Source organism: Podarcis bocagei (genome assembly GCF_964188305.1).
Source record: "Podarcis bocagei genome assembly, chromosome: 10".
Classification (NCBI taxonomy): domain Eukaryota; kingdom Metazoa; phylum Chordata; class Lepidosauria; order Squamata; family Lacertidae; genus Podarcis; species Podarcis bocagei.
Window position 1 is genome coordinate 40,703,128 of NC_138135.1, and position 27,009 is coordinate 40,730,136.

Consider the following 27,009-nt stretch of genomic DNA (forward strand, 5'->3'; position numbering starts at 1 on the left):
TGCATAGGTGCGTCTGCATTTCCCCAGCAGGGAGCTGAGAAAAAGTTGCCCCCCTTCCCAGATCCATGAAGTACGATTTTTCTGAACTTCTTAACTGACCTAACGTCACTCTCACCTGCTCCTCAGGCCGAAGCGCACCCGCTAGAGACCCCCTTTAGTCGGGGCCTACAACTCTTCGCTCCTCTCCGTAGTTCTAGGTGACGTTGCCCTTGTCCTTTCCTCTTTGCGTTCTTCTCCCCCCCCCCCCAATTGCGAAAGCTCCGCGACGCGCGCGCCGTCACTAGGCAACCGCCTCCGCTTCCTCGGAGAAAGCCGGCCCCTTTAAGGGATCGTCGAACGCCGATGGCATGGATGGGCGAGCTCGGCTTCGAAAAGAGGCCGAGCGGCGCTTCTTCGCTCTCCTCCTCCTCCCTTCCCCGCCTCGAGCGCCCGCCTATCTCCGCGGGTGAGGCTGGGCCAGCCTTGGGTCGGGACTCGACTGATATGGTCTGGAGAGCGGGGATTTTGACAGGGCCGCGGGAGGTGGTTGGCCGGGAGAGCGGAGGCCCCGGGAGGCCGATGGCGGCGGCGGCGCTGGTAGGAGAGTCTAGGGCGGGTCCCCTGGGCAGCCGGCAGCGACGCTGGCCATTCAGGGCGCGGCTCCTCTTCCCCGTCGTTGTTTCCCTTGTCGCGGGGAGTTCCGTCGGCGGGTGTAGTGAACGAGGCGCGGGGGCTCACGGGAAGCCCCGGGTTCAATCCCCGCCCCGCGATGTTAGCAGAGCTGCTGGCTGCGATGAGCTGGGAGGGAAAATCCTTTGTGCTTCCTTCGTGGCTTGTAGGAGGTGCAGCATGGAGACGCATACAAAGATCTCCAGCCATTGAAAACACAGCATTAAGATAAATTCAACAGTGTAAATAAATTGTGATGGATGTAATAATGGAATACTGAATGATTTAGTTTAGCAGGGATTTATGATTTGTAAAATGAACCGTGGAAAGAGAAGTCGTTGATATTTTAAGGATGTTTAAATGAGTAGTCTAAATTGTAAAACAGAAAATTTAATAAAAATTATATGTATATATATATATATATATATATACACACACACAAAAACAAAGATCTGCAGCCAGCAGAAGTTCATCCTTTGATCAGAAATGCAAACAACCTATTTGTATTATTTTGTAACACACACACACACACAAAATCTTCGATAAAAACTATTGAAAAAGAAAATAAATGCGAGCGACCTTGCGAAAGAAGTGGTGCCTGCTTCAGCTGCTAGCTTGGGGTAGGAGTTGCACCAAAAGGAAGGAACGCCTAGCCCTTGATGGATGGCTGTTCCCCACCCACCCACCTCGCTCGCCCTCTGACTTCCTCCGTGCTTCCCTACAAGAAGTGAACACAAAGTGGTGATGGCCCACCAACTTGGATGGCTTTTGAAAGAGGATTGGGCAAGTTCAAGGAGGATAAGGCTATAATGCTTCTGAAAACCAGTTGCTGGAAACCGCAGGAAGGGAGTGTGTTGTTGCTCTCAGGACCTGCTTGCAGGCTTCCTGGTGGGCATTTGGTTGGTCGCTGTGAAAACAGGGTGCTGGTCTAGATGGGACACTGGCCTGATCCTGAAGGGCTATTATGCTCTTATGCTAACTTGAAATATTCATTATCCTTTCACTCACTAGCCAGAGAAGGAGGGCCGGTCATATGTCACTGCTGTTGCTTGAAGTGCGGTGGGGAGTCCCAGAACTGTGCTATTCCATCCCACACACCCCATGCACACCTCAGTTCTTGTTTCACATGACCACCTGGACAGGTACAGAAAGCCTTGCTGGGCAGAATCTTGTACCTTGCTGACTGGAAAGGTGCATTGATAGCGTGTGCCTAACAGTGTAGTCCGACACATATTTATTCAAACATTACTCTTTAGAAAGTTCTGTTAGGATCACACTACTGTATCTTCAAAAATGACTTGACCGAACAATTAGAGAGTAAGAGAAGGGAGACAGTGAATTATTTCTTCATAGAACAGACACCTTTATTGATTTTTTTACAGAATAGAAAGCATGCTTCTACAGAGGTTAACACATTTATTTCATGTATTAAGTTTATTGTTACAAGGTATCATTGTTCTGTTTCTATAGCTGGCTTGTTTAAAAATAGCAGAATGAGAAGCCATACAACAAGGCTTGGCTATAACTATGAGCCCTGGGTTTAGACAACGCACTAAGCCAAACCACAGCTGAGCTTGCAGCAGCAGGCATGGAAGAGGACAAAACAGCTGCAATCTCGTTTCCAGGAGCTTTCATATTTGTGCTAAGTGTTATGTGCAAACCAGGTCTTTGACTCTTGTGGCACTAACAGCTTGATTGTACTATTTGATTGATTGATTGATAGATAGATTGATTGAAGCAATTCAATGATCAGATTAGGTGACTGCTTGAAGTAAACTTTGAAAACCACAGAAGGTTTCTTCTCCTCTAGGAGGATCCGGTTTTGATCCGTCATTTTAAAGGCCACAAAGATGCAGTCACCTGTGTTGCCTTCAATCCAACTACTAGAGCACTTGGTAAGCTTACTTGTTGAAGCATAAATGAACAAATGATTTGTGTGGTCTCTTGGATATTCCATAAGTTATTTGCCTGTTGGGCAGTTGTAAATATGAGGCTGAATGCCTTGGAATTCTGCCCCAAATGATTTGTCTTCAACACTTCAGAGTTAAGGACTGTATTAATGGCAAATATATATTTCCCAACAAAAACACCAGGTATCAAAATGAGAGCCCTCCCTCTGCATTTATTGGGGTACTTTTATTTGCCTTGATTGCAAGTTTGGGAGGGTAGTGCAAGTGTTGGGTAACTAGTCTTTTAAGGCTGTAATACTGTACACACTTATGGGAGTTAGTCCCATTGAACTCAGGAGGACTTATTGTTGGTAGATGTTTTTAGGATTGCACTATGGGTGACCTTGAGAATGCACTGTAAGGCTGTAAGGCCACGCACATTTTATCTGAGGGTGAATCACTTATTGGAATAAGCATGCATAGGATTGCTGCTCTGCAATGTGCACCACACCCTGTTTACTGAGACAGTGTTTTTCAACCACTGTTCCGCGGCACACTAGTGTGCCGCGAGATGTTGCCTGGTGTGCCACGAGATGTTGCCTGGAGGGAGGCGGGCGAGTCGGGCGGCGAGAGGCGGGGCGGCGGCGGCGAGGAGAGGCCGCCCAGCGTGGGGCTCTCGCTGTCTGCCTGCCTGGCTGCCTGCGAGCTCGGCGGGCAGCGCCTCCGTCCACAGCGCCCGCCTCGCGGCTCTCATTCCCTGCCCCTGCCAAAGCTCACCCAGCCAAGCCGCGCTCTCCTTCCTGCCTCGCTTTGCTGCTCGCGCTCCTTGCACGGAATGGGGCGGATGGGGAGGAACGGGGCTCGCCGCTGCCTCCGCCTGCCCTCCCCCCCTCCGCCGGCGGTCCCGCGATTCTTGGCTTTTTGGCGGTTGGCACAGAAGGAAGGCAAGGGGGAGGGGAAAAATTGAAACTTACACTTTCGTGCGTCCCTCCCGGCGTGACGCTGCGCGCTGACGTCACGGGGCTGTAATGCTGGTGTGCCTCGAGATTTTTTTCATCAAACAAGTGTGCCTTTGCCCAAAAAAGGTTGGGAAACACTGTACTGAGAAACAATAAGCTCAGTTGAGTTCAAGGAAATGCACACAGAATTGCAGGCTTTGTTTCAGTTGCACTGGTTTTGCTTTGATGCCCTCCACCTTCTCTGGCAACTTAAGGCAAGATCCCAACACTTCTGAGCATTTCGCAGCCCCAGGCCTCTTGATGCCTTTTGAGTCATGATCTAACCAAGGATAAGCCTATGGTATCACAGCTCCATGACAAGAGGATTTAACAGTGCATTTAACAATGGTCACCTTACAATAATGTTTTTGTAAAATATGCAAATAAGTAGTGACAAACCTATTTGCTTACCCATTTTCATTCTTCATCCAAACACTAAATAGGTAACATAGTTTGTTATTTGGCTGAATTCTCTGTGGAATTATTGTCCTAGATCTCAAACTAGAATGATTGGACTTCATTAGATTCTGTATCTTATTTTTATATCAGTTCATGAAATTGGTAGTAAAACAGACCTTTATGTTGGAACACAAAATTGATATCTAAGTGTGGAGCTTTATAATTATTTCTTGCCAGCTACCTCTTCTTTGGATAGGTTTCTTATGATATGGAACTTGAAGCCAAACACCAAAGCCTTCAGATTTGTGGGTCACTTGGAAGGTGTGACCAGTGTACAGTTTTCACCAGATGGAAACTTGCTGGCATCTGCTTCTCAGGATAGGACAGCCAGGCTATGGATTCCATGTATGTAAGTATTACTGAAAATTATTAAATATTTCCAGGGTTTTTGGTTTCTGAAGGGATGTTGGGCTTAGGCATTGTATTGCTTCCTCTAGTTCAGAGAGGCCTGATTCATATAATCATAGTTGGGGAGGTACCCTGCGATGTAGGAATATGCAGGTGTCCCATACAGGAATCGAACCTGCTACCTTGGCATTATCAGCGCCACACTCTAACCAACTGAGCTATCCACTTGGATTCCTTCAAGGGAAACCTTCTAGAGGTTGTATGCAAGTGGTGGGTGGGACCAGAGGCAAATATGGGTGGAGCCATGGATGTTATTCTTGCCTTTCTACAATAGGCTGTGTTCTATCCACGTACAAGTCAGAAGCTTCTATATTCCACCCCACACACATCTCCATTGAGGCAAGCAAATGCATTATGACAGTTTGCAGACACATTCCAGCCAGGCAAAAGAGGCTGTTGGGCAGGGCAGGCAAAGGACTGGGTGCAGCCTAAGAGTCCCAAGGGCTAGACAGAAAGTTCTGGAGGACTCAATTTGGCCCTTGAGTCCCCCAGCTCTGCTCTCGTCTTCTGTACTTTGCGCAAAAGGTTTTGGGTTTCGCGCTGGGACAAAGAAGCAAGGGAAGCTGTCTCTTTGAGGATACAAACTAGGTTTGATTTGGGTTGAGGGGCGGGGAAATTGGATTAATCTGTTATGTGGTTGTGGGACTAATGCACGTGCAACATATTTTATATACAGTCACGGTGAATCCACACCATTAAAAGGCCATACATCAGCAGTCCGTAGCGTGAACTTCTCGTACGACAGTCAATTTCTAGCTACTGCATCCAACGACAAGTCTGTAAAAGTCTGGAGTGTTTACAGCCAGCGTCTTTTGTTTACCTTATTCCAGCACACACACTGGGTGCGCTGTGCCAAGTGAGTGTTTGCATGCTTTGCCTTCTTGGTTTTTGAAAAGCAGTAACTTTTTTTTGGTCTTTTTAAAACAGCTTCTCATGTCTGTTCAATTCAGGATAAAATGGTCACTAACTTTGCAAGCGGCAATTGATTTAGATGCTAGATGTCGGCGTTTTTAAAGCTGCGGTATATTTCTTTCCTTTCTAGATACTCACCAGATGGAAGATTAATAGTTTCTTGCAGCGATGATAAAACTGTTAAAATCTGGGATTTAAGAAACAAAACCTGTGTTGATGATATAATAGATCATGAAGGGTAAGCAGTCTTCATATATGAAAGGAAATGTGGCAGTGTTGTAGTGACACTTGCAGATCTGCTAGAGGCCTCTTCAGTTGTTGTGAAAAGCAAAGTGTTGGAGGTGCAGCGCCATTTGCTGTCTCCATGACCAATCTTCCAGACTCAGAGACAAGGCCCAAAGGGGGTTTGTAACTATGTTTGTCTCTGTCTTTTAAGGCTCTTCAGAGAATTCTACTGTGCTGTAACGTATTAGGTGTGCTTCTGGTGTGCTTTAGTTTTCCATTCTGCTCTATAGCCATGTTTGGGCTATAATGAAAAGTCCTTGGTCTCAGATAACGTAAACCTAGTACAATCCAGTCTGCTGTGTTTGGATACCTTCCTTTACTACTACTCTTTCCTGGAAGGTACGCTGTTTAGATATGGAACACATAATAATTTGGATGATGCCAAGTAGTAAGCCAATCCCTAGTTTTCCTAATTAGAGTTTGTTTTAAAAATAAAAAGCTTAGGAAAGAAATAAGCAGAGTACAGGCAAAAATGAAACACCAAGTATCGTTAAGCTAGCATAAACTGCACAAGCTAAATTCTCTTACATGGTGGAGATCGCTTGGGTTTCCGACACCGAAAGCAAAAACATGACCAAAACTGTTCTATTTTTGTTGTGGGACTTGGGAAGTAAATGAGTGACAGCTTGAGGAGCTCAGCCATTGGAAAGATGGCAGGGGATCAAAAGCGTATGTTTCACATATTTGTGAAATTCAGGGCACCTTAAGAAGTGGTCAGAAAGGAGTGTTTAGAATCAGGGCCATTTTCCATTGGGCAAGACTAAACAGACTTTAGCCTTGTCCTTGTGGGTGGAGGTGAAGTGCAGGAAATGCAATCTGTGTTTGTGCCTCTGTGATGGAGAAGAAAATCTCTGCGGCAGCAGTAGGATTTCTTAAAGAGGCATGCAGAGTCTACTTAGCTTGGCATGACACTCACCAGTCAGGAACTCTTGGTGACACCCATAGACGGAGGGAGTCAACTCACAATGATGAGCCCAGGCTAGACTTGACAACATGCACAGTGCCCCTAACCATCAGCCCCACTGATACAGCCAGTATCAACAATTCCTCTTCTGCCACTTTCTAGGCAGGAGCTCAAATTTCCTCGAGCTCCAAAACTGTGTTTGCATGCAACCTAGTGCACAAAGAAGGAAAGGAGAGGACATTACTCCCTGAACAGGAGGCAAGCTGAGAGTGCACACAGCCATCCCAGGGTAGCATCTGAGATTCAGACTCTTTGGCCAGGCAACCAAGGGAAAGGGGTAGGAAATATGACAAAGGCAGCCACAGAAAAACACTGACAGTAGTAGTCTCCAGGGGCCCACTCAGTGGGACATGAGTTTGGGAAGCAGGCGATAGGAGTTTAAATAGGCCAGAAAGTCAGGGAAGCAACAACCCATCACTGCTGTGAAAAGAGGGACTTTCTGGCATGCAAGTGACCCCAGCATGGCTGTCGAGAGAAAGTATTGTATCTTGGCAAGGGGTATCTAGGTTCAAATCCTGCTCAGTAAGATAGCTTCTGCTAACAACTTCATTTTATTCTTTATGGAAACTGCTTTGAGGTTTTTTGTTGTTGTTTACAATCATAATATAGTGGTACCTCGGGTTACACACGCTTCGGGTTACATACGCTTCAGGTTACAGACTCCGCTAACCCAGAAATATTACCTCGGGTTAAGAACTTTGCTTCAGGATGAGAACAGAAATCGTACAGTGGCGGTGCAGCGGCAGCGGGAGGCCCCATTAGCTAAAGTGGTGCTTCAGGTTAAGAACAGTTTCAGGTTAAGAACAGACCTCCAGAACGAATTAAGTTCTTAACCCGAGGTACCACTGTATAAGTACTATGAAATAAATAAACGTATCTCAGTGTGGCCTACCTCACAGGGCTATAGTGAGGGCAGACAGCATGGCTCTGAGTCCTTAGGATGTGATGGAAAACTCATTAAAAAACATGGGCCAATAAAGTAAGCCAAGTGGATGGCATTGTTCTTGTAACAAATGACAAATCGTTATTTTTAATGTTTCCTTATAGATTTGCCAACTATGTGGATTTCAGTCCTGATGGTACGTGTATAGCTTGCGCAGGCTCCGATCACGCAGTAAAGATCTGGGACATTCGAATAAACAAATTATTGCAGCAGCACCGAGGTAAAAGGTTACTAAACCTCTTCCTTTTGTAATTTCTCTAAAAGCTAGTAAAGGTCTTAGTAACTAAGAATGCCGGCTGTGTCCCAGAAAGTTTCCAGTTACAATCATATCTCTGTTGTTCACTGGCCAAGCCTTTGTCTCTTATCTTTTACTTGGGGATAATAAAGCAAGCCTATGTTACAGACTTGCCCTAAATATTTCAGAAGGAATTTAAATCTGGTATTCTGAGCATCTGAAAGCATACATTAATGCAAAACTAATATTTTAAAAGAGGACTGTTTGATAAGCATATGGCTAATATAGCAGCATGTAATTATATAAATTGCATGAGCCATTTTAAAAGTATGTTCCCTTATGTTCTATTTATGCTGTTGCTTTGGTTTTATTTGGTGTCAACACTGCCCTTGAATCAGTATGGGCTTTTTCTTGCCCACTAAATCTTCTTGAGAAACATATTAGTTCAAGCTGTAGACTGCCCAATGTACCATGCTAGTAAATTCACATTTAGCAAGGTCAGAATGCTGACACAATTTCCACTTTAGGGCCATAGTAAATGATGAACCCCAAAGCATTGGGTGTGTAAATCTGAAAAGATGGCAACTCTATAGCAATGATAAACCATAGAAGACCACAATGGCTGGAATTAATATCCCAGCTCACTTCTTAAACTCATTCTGTGGCCATGTAAAATCTGCAACCTCTCAGCCCTATTTTACTTTATAGGATAACCCATTGTATGCTTCTAGTGTCAGTGGTCCCCAGATTTTTGGCTGGTCTTGGTAGCTAGCAAAAACTTGCAGACACAAGCATGCCCTTCCCCCAACTCCCTCTGATGCTACCCTGAGCTTTAGAGAAGCACAGTCCATATGCAGGAACAATCCCACACACCCTTCCTATCTCCAAGAGCAGGAGAAAGGTGGGGACTTGTCTGTGATACACTGTGCTGTAACTTGGAGTGCCTCCAATGCACGGTTCAACCATAGGGAGAACTTCTCCTTCTCCTCTCCAGATTGAAGTTCAGGGGGAGGACAGGAGCTTGCCAAACATGCCACAACAGGGAGGGCTATCCAATGTGTTTTGTGAATTTGTGGATCCCTCATCTTGGAGGAATGGCAAGATATAAATATAAAAATACACTCAATTTTTCTCATACGGTCCTGCATTGTAAATAAGAAAAACAAAAATTAAAACGTGTAGCCAAGTAGTAACATGCCTTTGTAAAATTAGTTACAGTTGCTATATATTCTTCTTATAGTTTAATTGTCTGGATATTGCTGTTTGTTTAATGAAACATTCCTTTTTGACCAACATGTACTTTCTGAAACTTCAGGGCTCAACCACATTTCCTCAATACTGCACCTAGAAAGCATGGGTCACAGTTGTTTTCTGCTTGTCCCACTGTTTCCCCCTAGAAAACCTGCTCTTTTGCGCTAAATCAGAGCAAAAACCAGCTTGCAGAAAACCCAATTTATGTTTGCTCCAATTCTGTGCTAAAGTTCAGAGTTTCCCAGGCCAAAGTGGCAGGACAAGCAGAAGTCTGGATGAGCCCTTATTCTTGATCATGGTTAGGCAAACTAAGGCCCGGGGGCAGGATGCGGCCCAATCGCCTTCTAAATCCGGCCCATAGACGGTCCGGGAACCAGCGTATTTTTACATGAATAGAATGTGTGCTTTTATTTAAAATGCATCTCTGGGTTATTTCTGGGGCATAGGAATTTGTTCATTCCCTCCCCCCCCCCAAAAAAAAAAATTAGTCCGGCCTCCCACAAGGTCTGAGGGACAGTGGACCAGCCCCCTGCTGAAAAAGTTTGCTGACCCCTGGGACTCTTGATCAAGGCTTTAAAAGAATCCATCTGCTTTCCCTCAATAAGAACTAAGTGTTCTTGCTACTTTAAGCCACAGGATGGCAGCACAGTAGTGTCGATAAAAATCCCCAGTATCTTTTTCAATCCCCTAATAAAGTAGATACTTTGAGCTTGACCTAGGAGAGAAAAATAAAACCAGCTTGTGTTTCTATGCTCTGCTTTTCTTGCATTTGGTTGTTGAAGGGGTTCAGATTCTCTGTACCCAAAGACCCATCCCTAACCCTGTAATCATTCTCTGTTAGTGTGTGGAGATTCATTTCTTTCAGAAGCCAAAAGCTCTTCTTTACTCATGTTATACGATGCATTTCATTGTGTACCACCTGCAGCAGAGCCAAAGCCTATAGGATTGGCTCACACCACCATTGGATGGGTAGCAGAGCTGGAGCTGTCTGGATCTCTTTTGCATAACCAGTGCTTGCAGAAAGCTGAAGCCTCAGGCACTTTAAAGCACTGTGCAGGTCTCTTTGCAAGCTCTGTGTGGTGCTTTGAAGTCTCAACTTCGAAGCTTCAAACGTCCTAATCATCTGATGGCATTGGGATGTCAGGTGGTTGACAAGGTGGGTCCACAAGGCTAGATCTAATATGGAAACTTCCCATGGAACCCAAAAAAGTTCCTCACCTCTGGTCTACAGGCTCTTTCAGTTAAAACCAGGGCAGGAGAATCCGAAAGTACAGCCATTCTCTCTGAAACCCATGTCAGATCCCTTACATATGGTTTGAAACCCCTTGAAAATGGGTGGTTTTCCAAATCATTCATTTAACCAGCCTTCTTAAAAATCGTTTCTAGACAGCTGGTTCAGGGATTCAGCTGTAAGATCTGGACTTTTACCCTGGAACAGTAAGCAACATTTTCCCCTCCAGATGTTGACAGACTCCAATTCCCATCAGCCTTAGCCAGTATAGCCTGTGAACATGAATGATGGGATTTGTGGTCCAATAGCATCAGGTGAGCACCACATTGATTATCCCTGCCCTGGAGTATAGCAAGCAAGGCAGTATCTTCTTTGAAGGCCATGCCCAAGGACTAGATAACTCTGTGCCTTCTGTTCCCAGCCTACCTCTTGAATATTTTGGATTTGTGAGTCACAAAGCTCTATTATTATTATTATTATTTTATTATTTACTGCCTTTCACCCAAGGATTACAGGGAGCTTTACAATTTAAAAACACAAAAATGCAAAACATAGTAACAAGCAAAACAATACCCACCCCCCATGACACAAACAGTTTAAAAGGCCATGGGATGTTTAGGTATCCAAGGGCCTAGGAGAAGAGGAATGCTTTTTCCTGATATCTAAATATATGTAACAAAGGTGCCACGCAAGCCAGAGCATTCCACAAGAAGGGAGCCATTGTAGAAAAGGCCCTGTTCTTGTGTTGCCGACCTCTCACAGAGGAGGCATAAGGAGAAGGGCCTCAGTTGATGATCATATGCCTCCATCTTAAGCGGCACCGTTCAGTGCATCTGTTAACAACTTTGTGTGCAATTCTGCAGAAGAACACAGGGTTGCTGGGTTTTGCTCAACAAAATGAAGCAGTCCTAACCACAATGCAACACAAAGGAGAAGCAGCTGAGGGGGAACTATAGGCACAGTTTAGGGCAGGCATGGCCAAACTTGGCCCTCCAGCTGTTTTGGGACTACAATTCCCATCATTCCTGACTACTGGTCCTGTTAGCTAGGGATGATGGAAATTGTAGTCCCAAAACAGCTGGAGGGCCAAGTTTGGCCATGCCTGGTTTAGGGATAATAGAGTGGCAGTGAATCAGGAAGGTTAGAGGCAGGGATAGGTAGAAAATACTTTGATGATTACTGCAGAATTAAAACAAAAGGTGTTGTTCATTAGAGAATGAACTTCATTTATATTGATGAATCAGTTTTCAGCTGCACTCTTATGAACATGTATCTGGGAGTAAGTGCCTTTGAAAACAATTCTCAGTAAGCATGCTGTGGATTGCGGTGTTAGCCAGTGCAGATATTGGCTCCTTTCTTTGCCATCAAAATCTGAATTCTTTTTTACTTAAATCAGTTCACAGATCCGGCGTGAACTGCGCGTCATTCCATCCTTCTGGCAACTATCTCCTCACAGCTTCCAGCGACAGTACTGTTAAGATTTTGGATCTTTTAGGAGGAAGGCTTTTGTACACGCTTCATGGGCATGAGGTAGCATGTTGTTCTCTCTTCTACCCTCTTGCTTGTTTGGGCTTCTAAGGACCACCTCATACATTGCTGCTTTCTTGCAAGACATAATTGTTTCGAACGGAAATACAGAGTTACTGGAATGGGAAAAGTGTGGCAATGTATGTGCTTGGGCTGTGAATACAACCGTTCAGCAAACTTAGCAAACACAAAATGTTCAACAGGTGTATCTTTGGCTGTTTTACTTCACATGTTACAATAAAACTGATTTCCTACACTGAATTAAGGCTAAGAGAACTGAACTGAGTTACACAGGCCTGGTTCACACATCAAGTGAAGCCAAAGGGAAGATAAAGTTTGGTTTAACGTGAATGAGCAGTGTGCTGGTGCAGGCTGCTGATTCTGGAGGCACTTCGCTTCCGCTGGGAAACAGAACTGGGCTTAATCATTTATTCAATTTCTATCCTACTTAGTGGCCTGGATTTCACCAACCTGGTGCCCTCTAGTTTTTTTGGACTACCTGTCACACCAGCCACAGCCAGCCATGACTGCATTAGTTCACACAGGACTTGAGAGATGAGCCGCTATCACAGGGATGCAGCCACCATACAATTTGGACTGGTATCTGCTTAGCTTGAAACAGTCCTGAGACAGCCTAAACAGAGTTGGAGGGATAGAAAAAGTGAAGCTGGGTGTTATCAGTGTGTTTATCTGAGCTTCCAATTTGTATGCAGTCTTGCTCAGTTCTGTATATCTTTTGAAACAGGCCTAGAGCTAGAATGAAGCTCAGTAGGACTTCACAGGGGATAGGGTAATGAACATCATACGTGTTTTATATTTTTGTTTCAAAGGGAGCAAAAGGCCATGCTAATGAATGGCTAACAATGTTATGGCCCCAATGTAAACTGCATTGTAGAAAAGGAGAGGGGCTTAAATTTCTGCCTGTGACACAGGCAATATTAATTAAAAATTTCAATTTTTTTTGCTTTGAGTTGTCAAGTTGAAATGAGACATCAACCTCAAACGTTTAAAGCTTCCCTTCAGATGTCTTCTAAAAATCATATAGTTGTTTATCTCTTTGACATCTGATGGGAGGGTGTTCCACAGCGCGGACACAACTGCCTAGAAGGCCCTCTGGTTCTCTGTCCTTTCACTTCTCACTGTGAAGGCCAGAAGGCCCTCAGCACTAGACCTCAGTGTCCAGGCTGAATGATGGGATCAGAGACACTCCTTCAAGTACACAGGAATAGGAAAGATGATGGGCAAGAAAAGGATAGGGTTATTATGGAGGGGAGGAGGAAAATATATTAAAATTATAAACACTATAAAGTCTTTTAATTTTATTTTTAATCTGGCTTCTTTTCTTCTTTTTGACTAGGGACCTGTTCTCTCTGTAGCCTTTTCAAAAGGTGGAGAAACATTCGTCTCTGGTGGTGTGGATGCACAGGTTTGTTAAATATTTTGATTTCTTAACGTAAAACATAATTTTATTAGATGCTCTAAACAATTAAGAGTTTACTGTGTTTTATTAATACTTTCTTAACAGTCTTACTGACATTATTATAATTTGAGCCCCTGCCCCTTTGTTTGCGCATCTGCGAGGTCTTGCCTTGAGATGCCTCCCTGCCTAAGAGAGGCAAAGTAGTTTGCAGTGTCTCTCCTGTGTCCTTGTGCCAAATGCAAGGGCCGCAAAACCAAAAAAGTAAGTGTGAGTTAAACCTCAGTCAATATTTTTATTTATGACTTTTTACAGGTGTTGTTCTGGAAAACAAACTTTGATGCATTTGAATACAAGAAAGTTCTTAAAAATCACATGCGGAAATTACATGGGGATGAACCCCCTCACCTTCTTGATATTTACCCTCGATCACCTCATCGCCATGATGCAAAACCACAATCTGTTGAGGTAAGCATTATGGCTTCTAACATCTAACTATTCACAAGTTAACAAGTAGTTGCCTGCAAGTGAGACCTGCAGCAAAATATTGCTTCCTGGAATGTCAGCCAACCAGTCTCACTTCCAGGCTATTCCATTCCCTCTCAATCTACTCTTTTGCTCTTCTACAGACCCTGAGGTTTTATATGGTCCATTTCCCCATGTTCCTAAATAAGCCCAACAAAAACTAGCTTGTTATCAAATCAGTAATGAATTAATGTGTTCACTCAGTAACTCAAATCTGTAATCATTGAATCAGTACCAGCACAGACCCCAATATTCACCCCTCCCTTTAATGCAGAAATGTACATCAGTTCAAGTCTGGTTTTTTCCTTTTGAAAATAATTTTTATTTGGTTTTACAAAAATAAAGTTATAACAATACCAAATGAATGTCCACATTTTGAGATTTCTCTGAATCTCCTGACTTCCCCCCCCCCATTCCCTCCTTGGGTCTTAGTGCCAACATTTTCAACTTCATATAATTTCGTGATCCATGTTTTGTATCTGCCCATATTGTCCATAGTGATTGTTACATTACAAGTGTTATTAAAATCCTGCTAATGTTTTCATCTGCTTACAGTGGCCTCCTAGATATATTACAATTTTCCCCCATTATTTTTTAAAGTTTTTGTCTTCTTGATTCCTGAGCTTTCTGGTCGGTTTTGCCACTTTGGCGTAGTCCACCAGCTTAGTTTGCCATTCCTCTTTGGTCGGGACTTTGTCTTCTTTCCATCTCTGGGTTAGTAGCATCCGCACAGCTGTCGTCACATACAAGTCTTTTCTGGTCCTTTGGGATGTCAGTACCTATAATTCCTAATAAAAAAAAGCTTCTGGTTTTTTAAAATAAAAGTTATTTTAAACATTTTTTTCATTTCATTATATATCATTTCCCAGAATGCTTTTATTACTTTACATGACCACCACATATGGTAAACGGTACCTTCTTTTTCTTTACATTTCCAGCAGGTATTTGTACTTGTCTTATACGTTTTTGCTAACTTAGGTAGAGGTACCCCTCACCGTTAGGTACAGTCGTGGATGACTCTGGGGTTGCAGCGTTCATCTCACTCTATAGGCCGAGGGAGCCGGCGTTTGTCCACAGTTTTTCTGGGTCATGTGGCCAGCATGACTAAGCCACTTCTGGCAAACCAGAGCAGTGCACAGAAATGCCGTTTACCTTCCCACCGTAGCGGTACCTATTTATCTACTTGCACTTTGACATGCTTTCAAACTGCTAGGTTGGCAGGAGCTGGGACCAAGCTAACTTAATAGAAGTCAAATAGATCGGTACATATCTTTATCAACTAAATAAATATTTGTGCACAGGTATAGACAGAGAAGGACAGAAATACATGCAGACATGCAAAAAGAAGGGAACAGTGTCATACAGTGAAAGGCAGTCACCATAATTGTTGGGTTTATTAAGTATTCCCATTAATGAAAAATAACACCTTTTAATATGGCTATTCTATATTTACCAACTGTAGATTTTTTTATAATACTCTCAGTCATCTTCTTGATGCCCAGGAATAATGCTGATAGACCATGTCATGTTATCATTGTATCATCATCCAAGATTCTGTACAGTATAGGATAGCTCTATATCATGGGTAGGCAAACTAACGCCCAGGGGCCAAATCCGACCCAACCACCTTCTAAATCTGGCCCGCGGACCGTCCAGGAATCAGTGTGTTTTTACATGAGTAGAATGTGTCCTTTTATTTAAAATGCATCTCTGGGTTATTAGTGAGGCCTGCCTGGTTTTTACATGAGTAGAATGTGTGCTTTGATTTAAAATGCATTTCTGGGTTATTTGTGGGGCATAGGAATTCGTTCATTCCCCCCCCCCAAAAAAAATAGTCTGCCCCCCCCAAGGTCTGAGGGACAGTGGACCCCTCCCCCGCTGAAAAAGTTTGCTGACCCCTGCTCTATATGCTTTCCATAAAAAAATTAAATCAATAGTTGTCATCTAAGGCAAACAGACACTAGATGGCACTAAAATTTAAGAATAGTTTGCACAGCCAGTATGAAATATATTTTTTCCCCCAGAATGAATATGTTTTTAAATACTGGAAATGTCACACTCTGTCCCATAGTTTCAATCTTACCTGGGCAATATATGTGATGAAGGACCAGGATATGGATAACTTTTACAGCCACAGGCAAGAGATTACCATAAAAAGTTCTCCGGGCCTCAATTTCCTAAACTTTTTAGTTTCCTTCTGCCATCCTTTATTTTGCACACACATGCACACACCAGTTTTGTAAAACTGTTTTAAATCTGGTGACTTGGAAAAGAGAGTTGAAATTGCTTTATGATCCAGAAGCTGCTAACATTTGGAAGCTTTGGTTGGTACCAAATGCCTTAGCCCCTCTCCTGACAAGTTAAATGAAGACAGGAGCACATGGACCCTGTTTGGCAGTTACCCAGAAGCTACTGCACTAGATTCCTCTAGGCTTTGTGAGGCCTTGCTTGAAGTCCCATCCATGGAAGAAGTTGAAACAATGTCAGGATTGAATGGGGCTTTCCAGGCCGATTGCTGCACTCATAGTGAGGTGTGCATCTGCACATAATTGTTGATGTTTAAAAAATTATGTTAGCAAGCTTTTTAAAGGTTTTGATGTGACAGAGGGATATTTTAACATCATGTCATTGATTGTGACTGATCTGTTCTTGACTGTCTCAGATATATTTTAGTGTGATTTTAGGATGCTTTGTCACGGTGAGAGTCCTGCTGTTAGCACTCTGCATTTGTGGATAAGGCTTCCAACAGACATTTTTTTACTTACCGTTTTTAAAAGCACTGGTTCATCTTAGAAGTAAGAATGTGGCTTATAACTAGTAATTGCTCAAAACACCTTGAGGAGAAATCCAGTTACCTTGGCAGAAACCAAGCCATACAGAAGAAAATTGTGCTGTTTGTAAATGGCTGCTACTAACTGAGATTACTATTCCTATATTAAAGCACCTTCCAACTCTGCAATTCTGTGATTTTGATACACATTTAATAGTTTGACAAGGAGAATATTATCTTGACATGTGGTCTTTGAGGGTTTCATCCTGTGTCCATTTTCTGTAGCTGAAACAATCATAATATTTTCAACTCTGATTTTCAACAGATAGATCCCAGCTACGACGTCACAGATATGCAAACACTTGACCCTCCTGTCGTAGATATTACCTCACCTTCTGTTTTACTGGTAAGTTTTCCAAGGATGAATTACAAACTAAAATATAATCCAAACATTGATTCTAATACTTTTTTTCTAATCCAGAGCAATTAAAAAGCTGTACATATGTTTGGATAGGGTTGACTTCCAAATCCTGCACAGCATCTGGTACTCATGCCTTATTTATTTAATTACAGCCAAATTACAAGGGTATCCAATGCTACAGATTACCTTATGCCCAAAGGCTCTCCTTCTGTTTTGATGTTGCTGGGTGTATTATTTTCAGATTTCTTCTTATGTGATTTTTGTAGACCATCACCAATAAATGCTGCATGCTAGAGTTTTTGATTCAGCCCTGTGAGACTGTTGCCAAAGATGCCAGGGCAAGAGCTGTTGGTGGCTACTCTGGCTCAATGAACTACAAGTACAGTGGTACCTCGGGTTACAGACGCTTCAGGTTGCAGACGCTTCAGGTTACAGACTCCGCTAACCCAGAAATAGTACCTCGGGTTAAGAAGTTTACCTCAGGATGAGAACAGAAATCGCATGGCGGCAGCGCGGCAGTAGCAGAAGGCCCCATTAGCTAAAGTGGTACCTGAGGTTAAGAACAGTTTCAGGTTAAGAACGGACCTCCGGAACGAATTAAGTTCTTAACCCGAGGTACCACTGTAAAGATCTGCTCCACTTTTCTGGATGAGACCTCCCCTTTGTATACTGCAGCTAGGGAGCATTTTCTTGACCAAAGGTGTCACTTTGAAAAGACAAATAATAGTTCAGTATATGTTATAGCAACCAATAGATCCTAGAGATCTAGAATATGTGTTCTGAAATTAAGTGAAAATGTGCACCACTGTGTTGTTCATTAATAGTCTTTACCAAGTGCTTTGTGTGAAAGGAGGATTCCTTTGTCGCTGCATTAACACCTCAGTGACTCTGTGGGATTTGGGCATAGACGCTCACTCTGTATTGCTTTCCTATAGTACATTCATAGGGTATTTTACTTGTGAACTGTGACATCCTGCCTCCATCACCAATTCTCTCCTTCACACCTTCTCATTTCCCCCATTTTTCTGGGAATCTAAGCTGTGACCATTATTCTCACAGCTGATTCTGGGGCATATATAAAATTCCTCACAGCCATCACGAACAACTGCTTCCTTCCTCTTCCTGTGGAAAAGCAACATTCTCTGAGAGCTGTACCCTGAGGAATGCAGAAACAGCGGCAGGCCTTTCACACAGGAAATTACTACTCTAGCACTCTCAGAAAGTGCTTCTGTCACTTGGACTGTCTGCCCATAATGAGCTTCCTGCTGACCTACAAGATGATTTACTACTGATCTCAATGCCTTTGCCAGTCTGTAAGCATAACCAGCGGCTAATGAAGCTGGCAATCAGCAGTTCTGTAAATCTGTAACTGCCCTGCTTTAAACTTGAATGTGGTAGGCACACATATCTTTGGCCGAGCTTGTTCAGATTCCATCAAGTATGGTTAGGTAGCAAATTGTGCCTGCTTTCCAAAGTGGAAAATATTGTTGCGAATCACGGAACCATTTACAAACAATTTTACTTTTTTAACATTAAATGTAAACGATTTCTTTTTTAAGCATTCAATGCCTATAGCACAAATAGTTGAAACAGGACACAGAAGGCTTCCATCAGCCATCTTGATGTGCCCCATTGAAATGAAAGGAAGTCATAGAGAAGCAGTGCTGTATCTGAATCTGGAGCATTGCCCTTGCCCTATTTGTATAGTTAACTCCGTTAGGAATATTTGTAAGGCCCATTTTTCTGGGGAAATTGAAGCATGAGCCTCTGCACAACAGTCCAGGCTTTCCTCTTCAGTGACAATAGTACAGTACCCTACCTAGGTAAAGGTAAAGGGACCCCTGACCGTTAGGTCCAGTCGTGGATGACTCTGGGGTTGCAGCGCTCATCTCGTTCTACTGGCTGAGGGAGCTGGTGTTTGTCCGCAGACAGCTTCCAGGTCATGTGGCCAGCATGACAAAGCTGCTTCTGGCAAACCAGAGCAGCGCATGGAAACACTGTTTACCTCCCCACCAGAGCGGTACCTATTTATCTACTTGCACTTTGACATGCTTTCGAACTGCTAGGTTGGCAGGAGCAGGGACTGAGCAACAAGAGCTCACCTCGTTGTGGGGATTCGAACCGCCGACCTTCTGATCAGCAAGCCCTAGGCTCTGTGGTTCAGACCACAGCACCACCCGCCTCCCTACCTACCCACACATAATGGGGTGGTGGTGATAGATGGGTGGTGATAAGGGAAATGACCATGTCATTGCAGAATAACCATGTGTATGTCTGCCTGCCTGCTCTTCTTTTGGAAATCTTAGATATATGTGCATTACACGCCGCATAGGGAGTGCACAGCCTTCAGATAACTTAAAAATGAGTAGGATATAGCTGAGCCAAGGATAAATGTCACACACATGATGGGGAGTGGGAGGTCCATCCCCCCCAGTCATTGCTAATTATGCCACCAAAAACACCCATCCCCTGAAAATGGGCACAGTCAAAACAGAAATTTGTGTGTTGTCTTGACCTACAAGCGTGGGCGCAGGCGGGAGAGGGGCAGCTGCCTTCTCCATCAATAAAATTCAATAAAAATACATAGCAAACTGCGGTTCTGCTCCCCCCAACAAAAGGCCTGCCCCCCTAACAAAAATCCTGGCTACGCCCATGCCTACAAGATGCAAAAACCTGTTGCATTCCCCCCCTTGTTCATGTTCCAGCTAAAGCTGAGCACTTTAACAGAACAATTCTATGCCCGTTTTCCTCTGAAGTCAACCGATTGAAATCAGCATGGCAGTTTAAACTCTCTGGCTGGATTGTGTCCCTATGTTAAGAATGCAGCCTTGAGGAAAGACATGCAGTTTGGTAAATGAGAGACATGCACTTGTTTGAAGGCCAAAAGGCTCTTGGAATCTAAGAGGGTTCCCCTCCACACACACACACACACACACACACACACACACACACACACACTGTGGTGTTATGAGGGATGCGGGAGAGAGTGGTAAGATTCTGGGTCACGATAAAGCTAAGGCATAGAAATTCAGTGGTTCTAGAGTAGGGCCGTAATTACAATTGAAAACTGGTTCAGACAAACTGCAATCTTTTATGGTGTAGCAGGAAAGAAACCAAGCTGAGCCTGTGAATCTGGAGGTGCTGGATTCAAATCTTGCCTCTGGCTCAAAAGTCACCAGGGGTTTGACAGACCTACATCAAAGCAGACGCTAAAGTATTTAGCTTCTGAAGGGTGACCTTTCCCTTGCTGTCACTCTCCAGATGCCATGCATACCTGACCCTGTAGTGGATGCTCATTTCCTCAACACACTATTGTCTTCCCCAGGCCTCTGAAGAGCTATCTGCTATTTGCACATTTATGCCTTCAAAGAAACACGTGTTTAAATTGCTTTTCATAAAGAAAGCTTGTACAATCTAGAAAACGTCACCTGTGATATCTCAGGCACTGAGATAGTCGGTGCTCTTCACTGTCCCTTGTCCTTCAGACTAGCAGAACTTGTTTCTCCTGAGTTTAGTCCCACACATGACAACAATATGTGTGCTTTCCATCATAGAGTTGCAGTGTTTTTGTAATGTTTCGCAGTGTTTCGCAGAGTCGCAGTGTTTTTGTAAAGTTTTCCTTCTCCTTGTGCCTTATTGTTTGCCCATCTCCATCTTGTCCTCCCACAATTTGCAATAAGGTTAGTATTGTTGCTCCCAGTCTTACTGAGCTATTGCAAGGTTTAGCAGGATGATTAGATGCAAAACAGTGTGACCATTCAAAATCAATATCTATGCAAAATATTATTTCAACCTACAACAAAATATTACAGCATATCATCTCTTCACCCCACAGTGGTAGTGTTCTGTTCAGAGTACAGTGTACCTCGGGTTACATATGCTTCAGGTTACAGACTCCGCTAACCCAGAAATAGTGCTTCAGGTTAAGAACTTTGCTTCAGGATAAGAACAGAAATCGTGCTCCGGCGGCGCAGCAGCAGCAGGAGGCCCCATTAGCTAAAGTGTTGCTTCAGGTTAAGAACAGTTTCAGGTTAAGAACGGGCCTCCGGAACGAATTAGGTACTTACCGGTAACCCGAGGTACCACTGTACCTTTCTATGAACTGTTATGAACTTGAGCAAACAATTTAAGACTCTTCACTCCACCTTTTCCTTTTTTAAAAATTTCCATATGACACTCAACATTCCTTGCTGCTAGATTTTGGTGTGTGTGTGTGTGTGTGTGTGTGTGTGTGTGTGTGTATATATATATATATATATATATATATATATATATATATATATAGCAGCAGAGTGCAGAAAATTAGTCTGGCGAGACTGCTGGTAGCGGGGGGGGGGGGGGAGGAAGAAGCTTAAAGTTTATTATTCCTTGTGAACAAAGCCATTCTGAATACAAGCTTGCATGCAGCCATCATGGAATCATTATGCTAACAAGAGAAGGTCCAACACTCAGCTTTTGTAGCTGGAGTCAGTCCAGGTGCTGCCCTCCCAGGCCAGGTGAGGGAAAGCCTGCAAGGCAGGGAGCAGGTCTTTCAGGACTTGCAACCAAGATGGCTCACTATTAAGAGAGTGTGAAATTGCTCCCTAAGTATTCTCTGTGTTTCAAGTGGACCACAACTTTTGTAAGGAAAGAAAATGTTCAGTCAGCGCTGGTGAACTGCTTAGCTTGGAGTAGATTCCATATATATCAGTTCTGCACCATTTCAGACTGAAAATCCAGTTGACAAAGATGGTGTATTCATGTGGCATGTCCTCTTGTGCATCAAAGACAAGATAGAGGGAAGGCAGGAAGGAGGAGTAGAGCTTGTTAAGCTGTTTTTGGAGAAGGTGCTAGAACTCCACACCAGGAAAGAGATAGGTTGCTCTGCACCTTTGCCAAAAGGCCTCGCTATAAGGTCTTAACTATGGTCTGAAAAAAACTTGCTGCAAATAAAACTTGGCTCATTTTTATTTTGATAGCAAATAGTGGGAATGTTTCAGCGGTTTTGAGTTATTTGTCCTTCTCATTCCCAGCTGTTTGCAGGGACACTGAAAACCAGCCTTTATGGCATTTCTTTACCCCTCTCTGTAGAGATCATATTGTTATTTTTGGCGCCTCTGGTCTTCACAAGAATTTTTGTAGTTTATGAAGGCACTTGTATGTTCTCCTTCCTGAAGCATTTATATTTAGAGTTGACTTCCTGTCAGGGAATTTCTCACCTTTGGGAGCCCAGAGCCTGATGATTTTAGTCTCTGGTGGTGCCCTCTTTCCCCCCCTTTTTTCTTTTTAAACTCAACCTGTTTTGCTGATAGATGAAAATTCAGCTTGCATTTTTAAATGTAAATTAAATTTAGCATATGAAAAGGTCATGGAAAATATTGACTTAATATAAAAATTCAATGTTTTAACATTCATATCTCCACAGAAGTATAATTTTATGCAAGTGATTATATGCAACCAATACCTACACATTGCTCTAATAGAGCACATTTCTTCACTGGGGTAGAAAATGCTTTGTTCTCTCCAATGTCTCATATTTGGGGCATAGCTTGACACTGAAGAGGATGGGACAGGTTAATCAAGCTCACAGAACTAGTGAATATTGGCATTTCCTGTTGTGCGCGTCTGCAGCCCTTGCGCACACCTGTAATAGGCTAGATCTTTTTTCCTGTGTTAAAAATGCTAAGCGATAACCATTGATTTACAAGCTATTCAGGAAGCTTCCTTTAAGACCATTTGCAGTCTGAAGCACAACACTCATGGGGCTTTCCATATTTCGCACCCCAAACCCAGATCTGTCAAACAGACCATATAGACCCACTTACTGTTCCGATCGACCATGGCTGAAAAACAGCTGCTATTTAATGCCATTGTAGTTGTGCTAAATATAGCACAGCTGTCAACCTCAGCAAATAAATAAATAAAACCAGCTTCCCCAACCACAGCTGCAAAGGCAGCAACTGGGGAGCTGAGTTTATTTCCCTTGCATATGTTATCATATAATCAAGTTGATGAGGTTTTATTTTTATTTTCTTGTTCTGAAATGACCTGGTGCCCTCCAAAAGCTTGACCAGCTTTATGCTAAATTAGTAATAATAACAAAGTGAGCTGTGAAAATGTTGGGTTCATTAAGGGAGCTGGTAATCCTGTTAGTTTTGCCCCTTGTGGTTTGGGGGGGTGTCCCTGCTCTGCCACAGATTTACAGCTCATTCCTAGGGCTTAGGCTGCAAGAATATATGAGGCTACTTCTGCTTCTGTCTCCCTGGGAAGCTTTCCTTGAGTACTTCTCCATTCCCTGTTTTATAGAATTAGCCAGGGTACATTTGTGCCAGACTTTGAGCTTCTGTGGATTATGAAGGTGAATAGAAAGCAGTGCACGTTTTAAAAGTTGGTCATGTTCTCTCTCCTCCCCTTCCCCAAAGCAATACAAACTTCCCTGTGCATAACTGCTGTGATGTGCAAGGAGGACTCTTGAGTCCTCTGTTGTCCTGCGCCAAACAATCTTTGTAGTGTAAAGCTAGTAGAAAGATCCTTAGGCTTCGCCTTTTCTTGAATCATAGGATCAGTCTGTTGAACAAGAAACTGAACATAGTAAAACACCTAACCTTAAGAGAATAGTCGTAATCACTTCTTTTTTATAAATTAAAATTGTTTGTTTTTTTTAAAATAATTTTTATTGGTTTTTCACCTTTTATGAATACATAACACACACAGAAAAGACAAAAGACGAAAACATGTATAATTTCAGAAAATCCTACTTTCTTAACCTTGTTCCTTAACTTCCCCCCACCCCCCTTCATGCATCCCAATTCCCATAATTATGTCAGCAAATTGGTATTTCTCCTCTTAACCATCTTAATATTACCTCTTTTATTGAAGAAAAAAAGTTTTTCTAAGTTGGACTCAAATTCCCTTCCATCGATTTCCCATTTTGTCTTAGGTAAAAGTCAAATTAACTAAACCCAAAAGTCCTGAGTGTTTTTAACATTCTATTCTTCCCTCCCTCCCATCCCCGGTTTTCGTCCCTTCCCCAGTACATGTCCAAAATAACAGTTCTTAGCCTGGATTCCTCACGTCCGAGGCTTTCAGGTCTCTTTCAGTCCCTCTCCGCCGGTCTTGTTGGTAGTCCTTTATATTGGTTGTCGAATCTCGAAGGAATTCTGTCCCCATCAAACCAGGTTCTCTTCCCACAAGGACATTTGAAAACAACTGCTGCAAAAGTTCCTCAGGCCATGCATCTTCAGAGTCAGAGTGAAGGCCCCAATCATATTTCTTCTTTATTTTGAGTTCCTGTATTCCATATACTCCCGGGGCCTCCTCCTTCGTCTTTTGCATCTTTCGCAGATTTGTAGTCAATGTAATCCAAAAGTTTCCTTGCTTATATTCCACTGGTGTAAGCTTCTGGTTGGTGCTTTCCATCTTTGCTTTCTCTTCTCCTTGTTTAGTCTCCTCCACTTCTTGAGTTATCATTTCCGATTCAGCTGCAGATCCTTTCTCATTCAGGTCCTCAATACATTCAGCAGAGCTGCTTGTTCCAGAAGTCAAGGTCATGAGTTGTTTATTCATAGCCAGACTCTGCTCTTGTAAGATTCCCACCAAATGAAACATTCTTTGAATTTCCACTAGTAACTTTCCATCCACAGCCATTGTAATGTCACAGAGTTCCCCAAAGAGGGAATCTGGTTACTTAATAATCTTTCTCCAATAATCCTCTGACTTGTTGTTGTTACTTTGTTTCCAACAATTTTAGTTCAATTTTAACTGATTTTAATCCAGAGGGATCTTAGATAACAATTTTTCAACTTTAAACTGTCCGTTTGACAGCTTTGACAGCTGTCAAACTCCGCATTCCTCTTCCACAAGCTCAATTATAGGACGCTCCCAGGCCCGGGAGGGGGGGTTGCATACAACAGAAAAAAAGCTTCTAAAATTCCACTCTTTCACTCCAGCTCAAAATTTCTTTTTGCCAAATCTTGGAAGTTAATGTCTTTTTTAACTCACCCCACAAAGGGTAGGCTCTCCAGCTTAGTTCTTCTATAGTTGCTTTAGATCGTCTGCAAGAGGGGGGGGTGCGGACTTCCTTTTAGCACCCCCCCCGGTCGTCTCGAATTCACAGGAAAATATTCTTAAAGTCCAATTTCATCTTACGGGTTATTCTTTTTTCAGTCCGAATTTCAAGGAAGGAAGTCAGCGCTCTCCAGTCATGGCTCGCGGCTCCGCTCAACCGAGGTAGCGATCGACTCTCAGCGCCACGCCACCCTCCGTACCCTCTCCGCAGCCTTTAAAAAGGCTCTTCGTGGGTCGGGGGGCGCTTAAGGCGCCCACCGAGTCTTCTAGTCCGCAGGCTTCAGCGCCTGCGGTTTCTAAGGGTCCCCGCATCGCCGGCGCGGCAAGACCCGTCCTCAGTTGAGCCGATTCCCTCCGCAGCTCGGAGGGAATCCGCCATTTCCAGATCGCGCCAACCTGGAAGTCCTATAAATTAAAATTGTTACTAACATTTTATTATTCTGTATATTCAGGCACTTTTCTGAACTCTGCATCAATCAAGGGAATATGAACTTTAATTGAAAACTCTGTGTTTTACTTCAGAAACTGAAGTGTCCCATCCCTGGGTAACATTGTACAAATGTCAGACATCAGCTAAAAGCCTAACCTGCTTAGGGTGCAGCCCACCAAGTCTTGCTGCCATTGCAGATTCCAGTAGTTTTGATAGGGTTGCTGGGATGGAATACATAAAACGTATATAGTAATTGCTTTCTTCCACAGTCACATGGGGTGTGTGTGTTACCTGATAGGTTCAAGGTGTGTGTGTGTGTGTGTGTGTGTGTGTGTGTGTGTGTGTATACACACACACACAGTCATACCTTGGAAGTCAAACAGAATCCATTCCAGAATTCTATTTGACTTCCAAAACATTTGAAAACCAAAGCGCAGATTCTGAATGGCTGCAGGAAGCTGCTGCAGCCAATCAGAAGCCGCGGAAGCCTCGTCGGACGTTCGGCTTCCAAAAGAACATTAAAAAACCGGAACGCTCATTTCCAAGTTTTGATTGTTCGGGAGCCAAAATGTTTGAGAACTAGGCTGTTTGAAAACCAAGGTATGATTGTATATGCCTTGAAGATAGAGAACTGCCTGCTCTCTCATTCTTTGTAAGGTGTCACGAATTCAGATGGCACTATAATAAAGCTATGGTTGGTTTTGACACTTCAAATGTGTGAAAAAAGTAAGTAATATCAAAGGACTAGAACCAATTGGCTACAAAGGAAGTAATATGGTAGGAGTAATAATAAATGATTACAAACTGGCTATTTGTATTTATTTTGCTTGAACAAAATTCAATTCAATTATCGTCATCTGGTTTGTGATTTAATAAACTATTAGACTGTCGAGGAAAATGCATAAGCTTCCTTCCAAACAATGCAGTCAGATATACTGATATTTATTTCTATAATAGCTACTCCTTAAGCATATATCACTGTGAAGATCTAGTTCTTAATGAACTCCCATATTACGTACCTAGTCTGTTCTTAAATAAGAGGTAGAGTGTGTGTTTTTCACCTTGCATGCAACAGAGCAATACAAAAAAGTTCAACATCAGAAGCTGGCCATCCTATTTTTAAAGTACATGCCTCACCAACGTCATGATTCATTAGAAAGCCTATCTTCAAATCCTTGTTTGTCATGAGATCATTCCTGGTATTCCACAGGAAGCTGTCAGATATGGTTTATGTGTGTGATGCCTGGCCAGAGATTAAATGCAGATGGTTTTTGAGTCGGATAACATGGCATGAACTTTCTCCAGAACGCTATGACTTAGTTTATTTGCAGGCAAAATTCTTACAACTGATATACTTTGGAGTTAAATAGATTCTGTTAAGGATGTGCTTTTGCCTTTGAATTGTACCAGTGTTTGATGTCATTAGCTATATGGCAGATCTACACGGAATAAATTCCTTCTTGCCTAGATTCAGGGAGAGCAGCACCTGGTCTCTTTGACTAGGCCTGCTTGTTGTATCTGTCAAATGGGAGGGACACTGACTAGAACAAGCTTCGTGCAGGACTGCTGTACTGAGGTTTTTTCTACGATCAAGCCGTATATCAGTTTTATGAAAAAAAACAAATAAGAACTTAGCCTTGGTTTAATGTG

General features: G+C 43.1%; 1 protein-coding gene across 1 annotated transcript in view; it reads left to right on the top strand.

Annotated features, from left to right (window-relative positions):
• Positions 1-327: 327 nt before the first annotated feature.
• The window catches only part of POC1B (POC1 centriolar protein B), a 29,935-nt gene continuing 3,253 nt past the window's right edge, over positions 328-27,009 (top strand). Inside the window, exons 1-10 of the mRNA XM_081211243.1 lie at positions 328-576; positions 2,459-2,543; positions 4,172-4,343; positions 5,079-5,258; positions 5,445-5,552; positions 7,611-7,726; positions 11,620-11,753; positions 13,108-13,176; positions 13,483-13,635; positions 16,788-16,868. Of these exons, the coding sequence (XP_081067369.1) occupies positions 343-576; positions 2,459-2,543; positions 4,172-4,343; positions 5,079-5,258; positions 5,445-5,552; positions 7,611-7,726; positions 11,620-11,753; positions 13,108-13,176; positions 13,483-13,635; positions 16,788-16,868 (1,332 nt within the window). The 5' untranslated portion in view covers positions 328-342. The remainder of the gene's footprint in view (positions 577-2,458; positions 2,544-4,171; positions 4,344-5,078; positions 5,259-5,444; positions 5,553-7,610; positions 7,727-11,619; positions 11,754-13,107; positions 13,177-13,482; positions 13,636-16,787; positions 16,869-27,009) is intronic.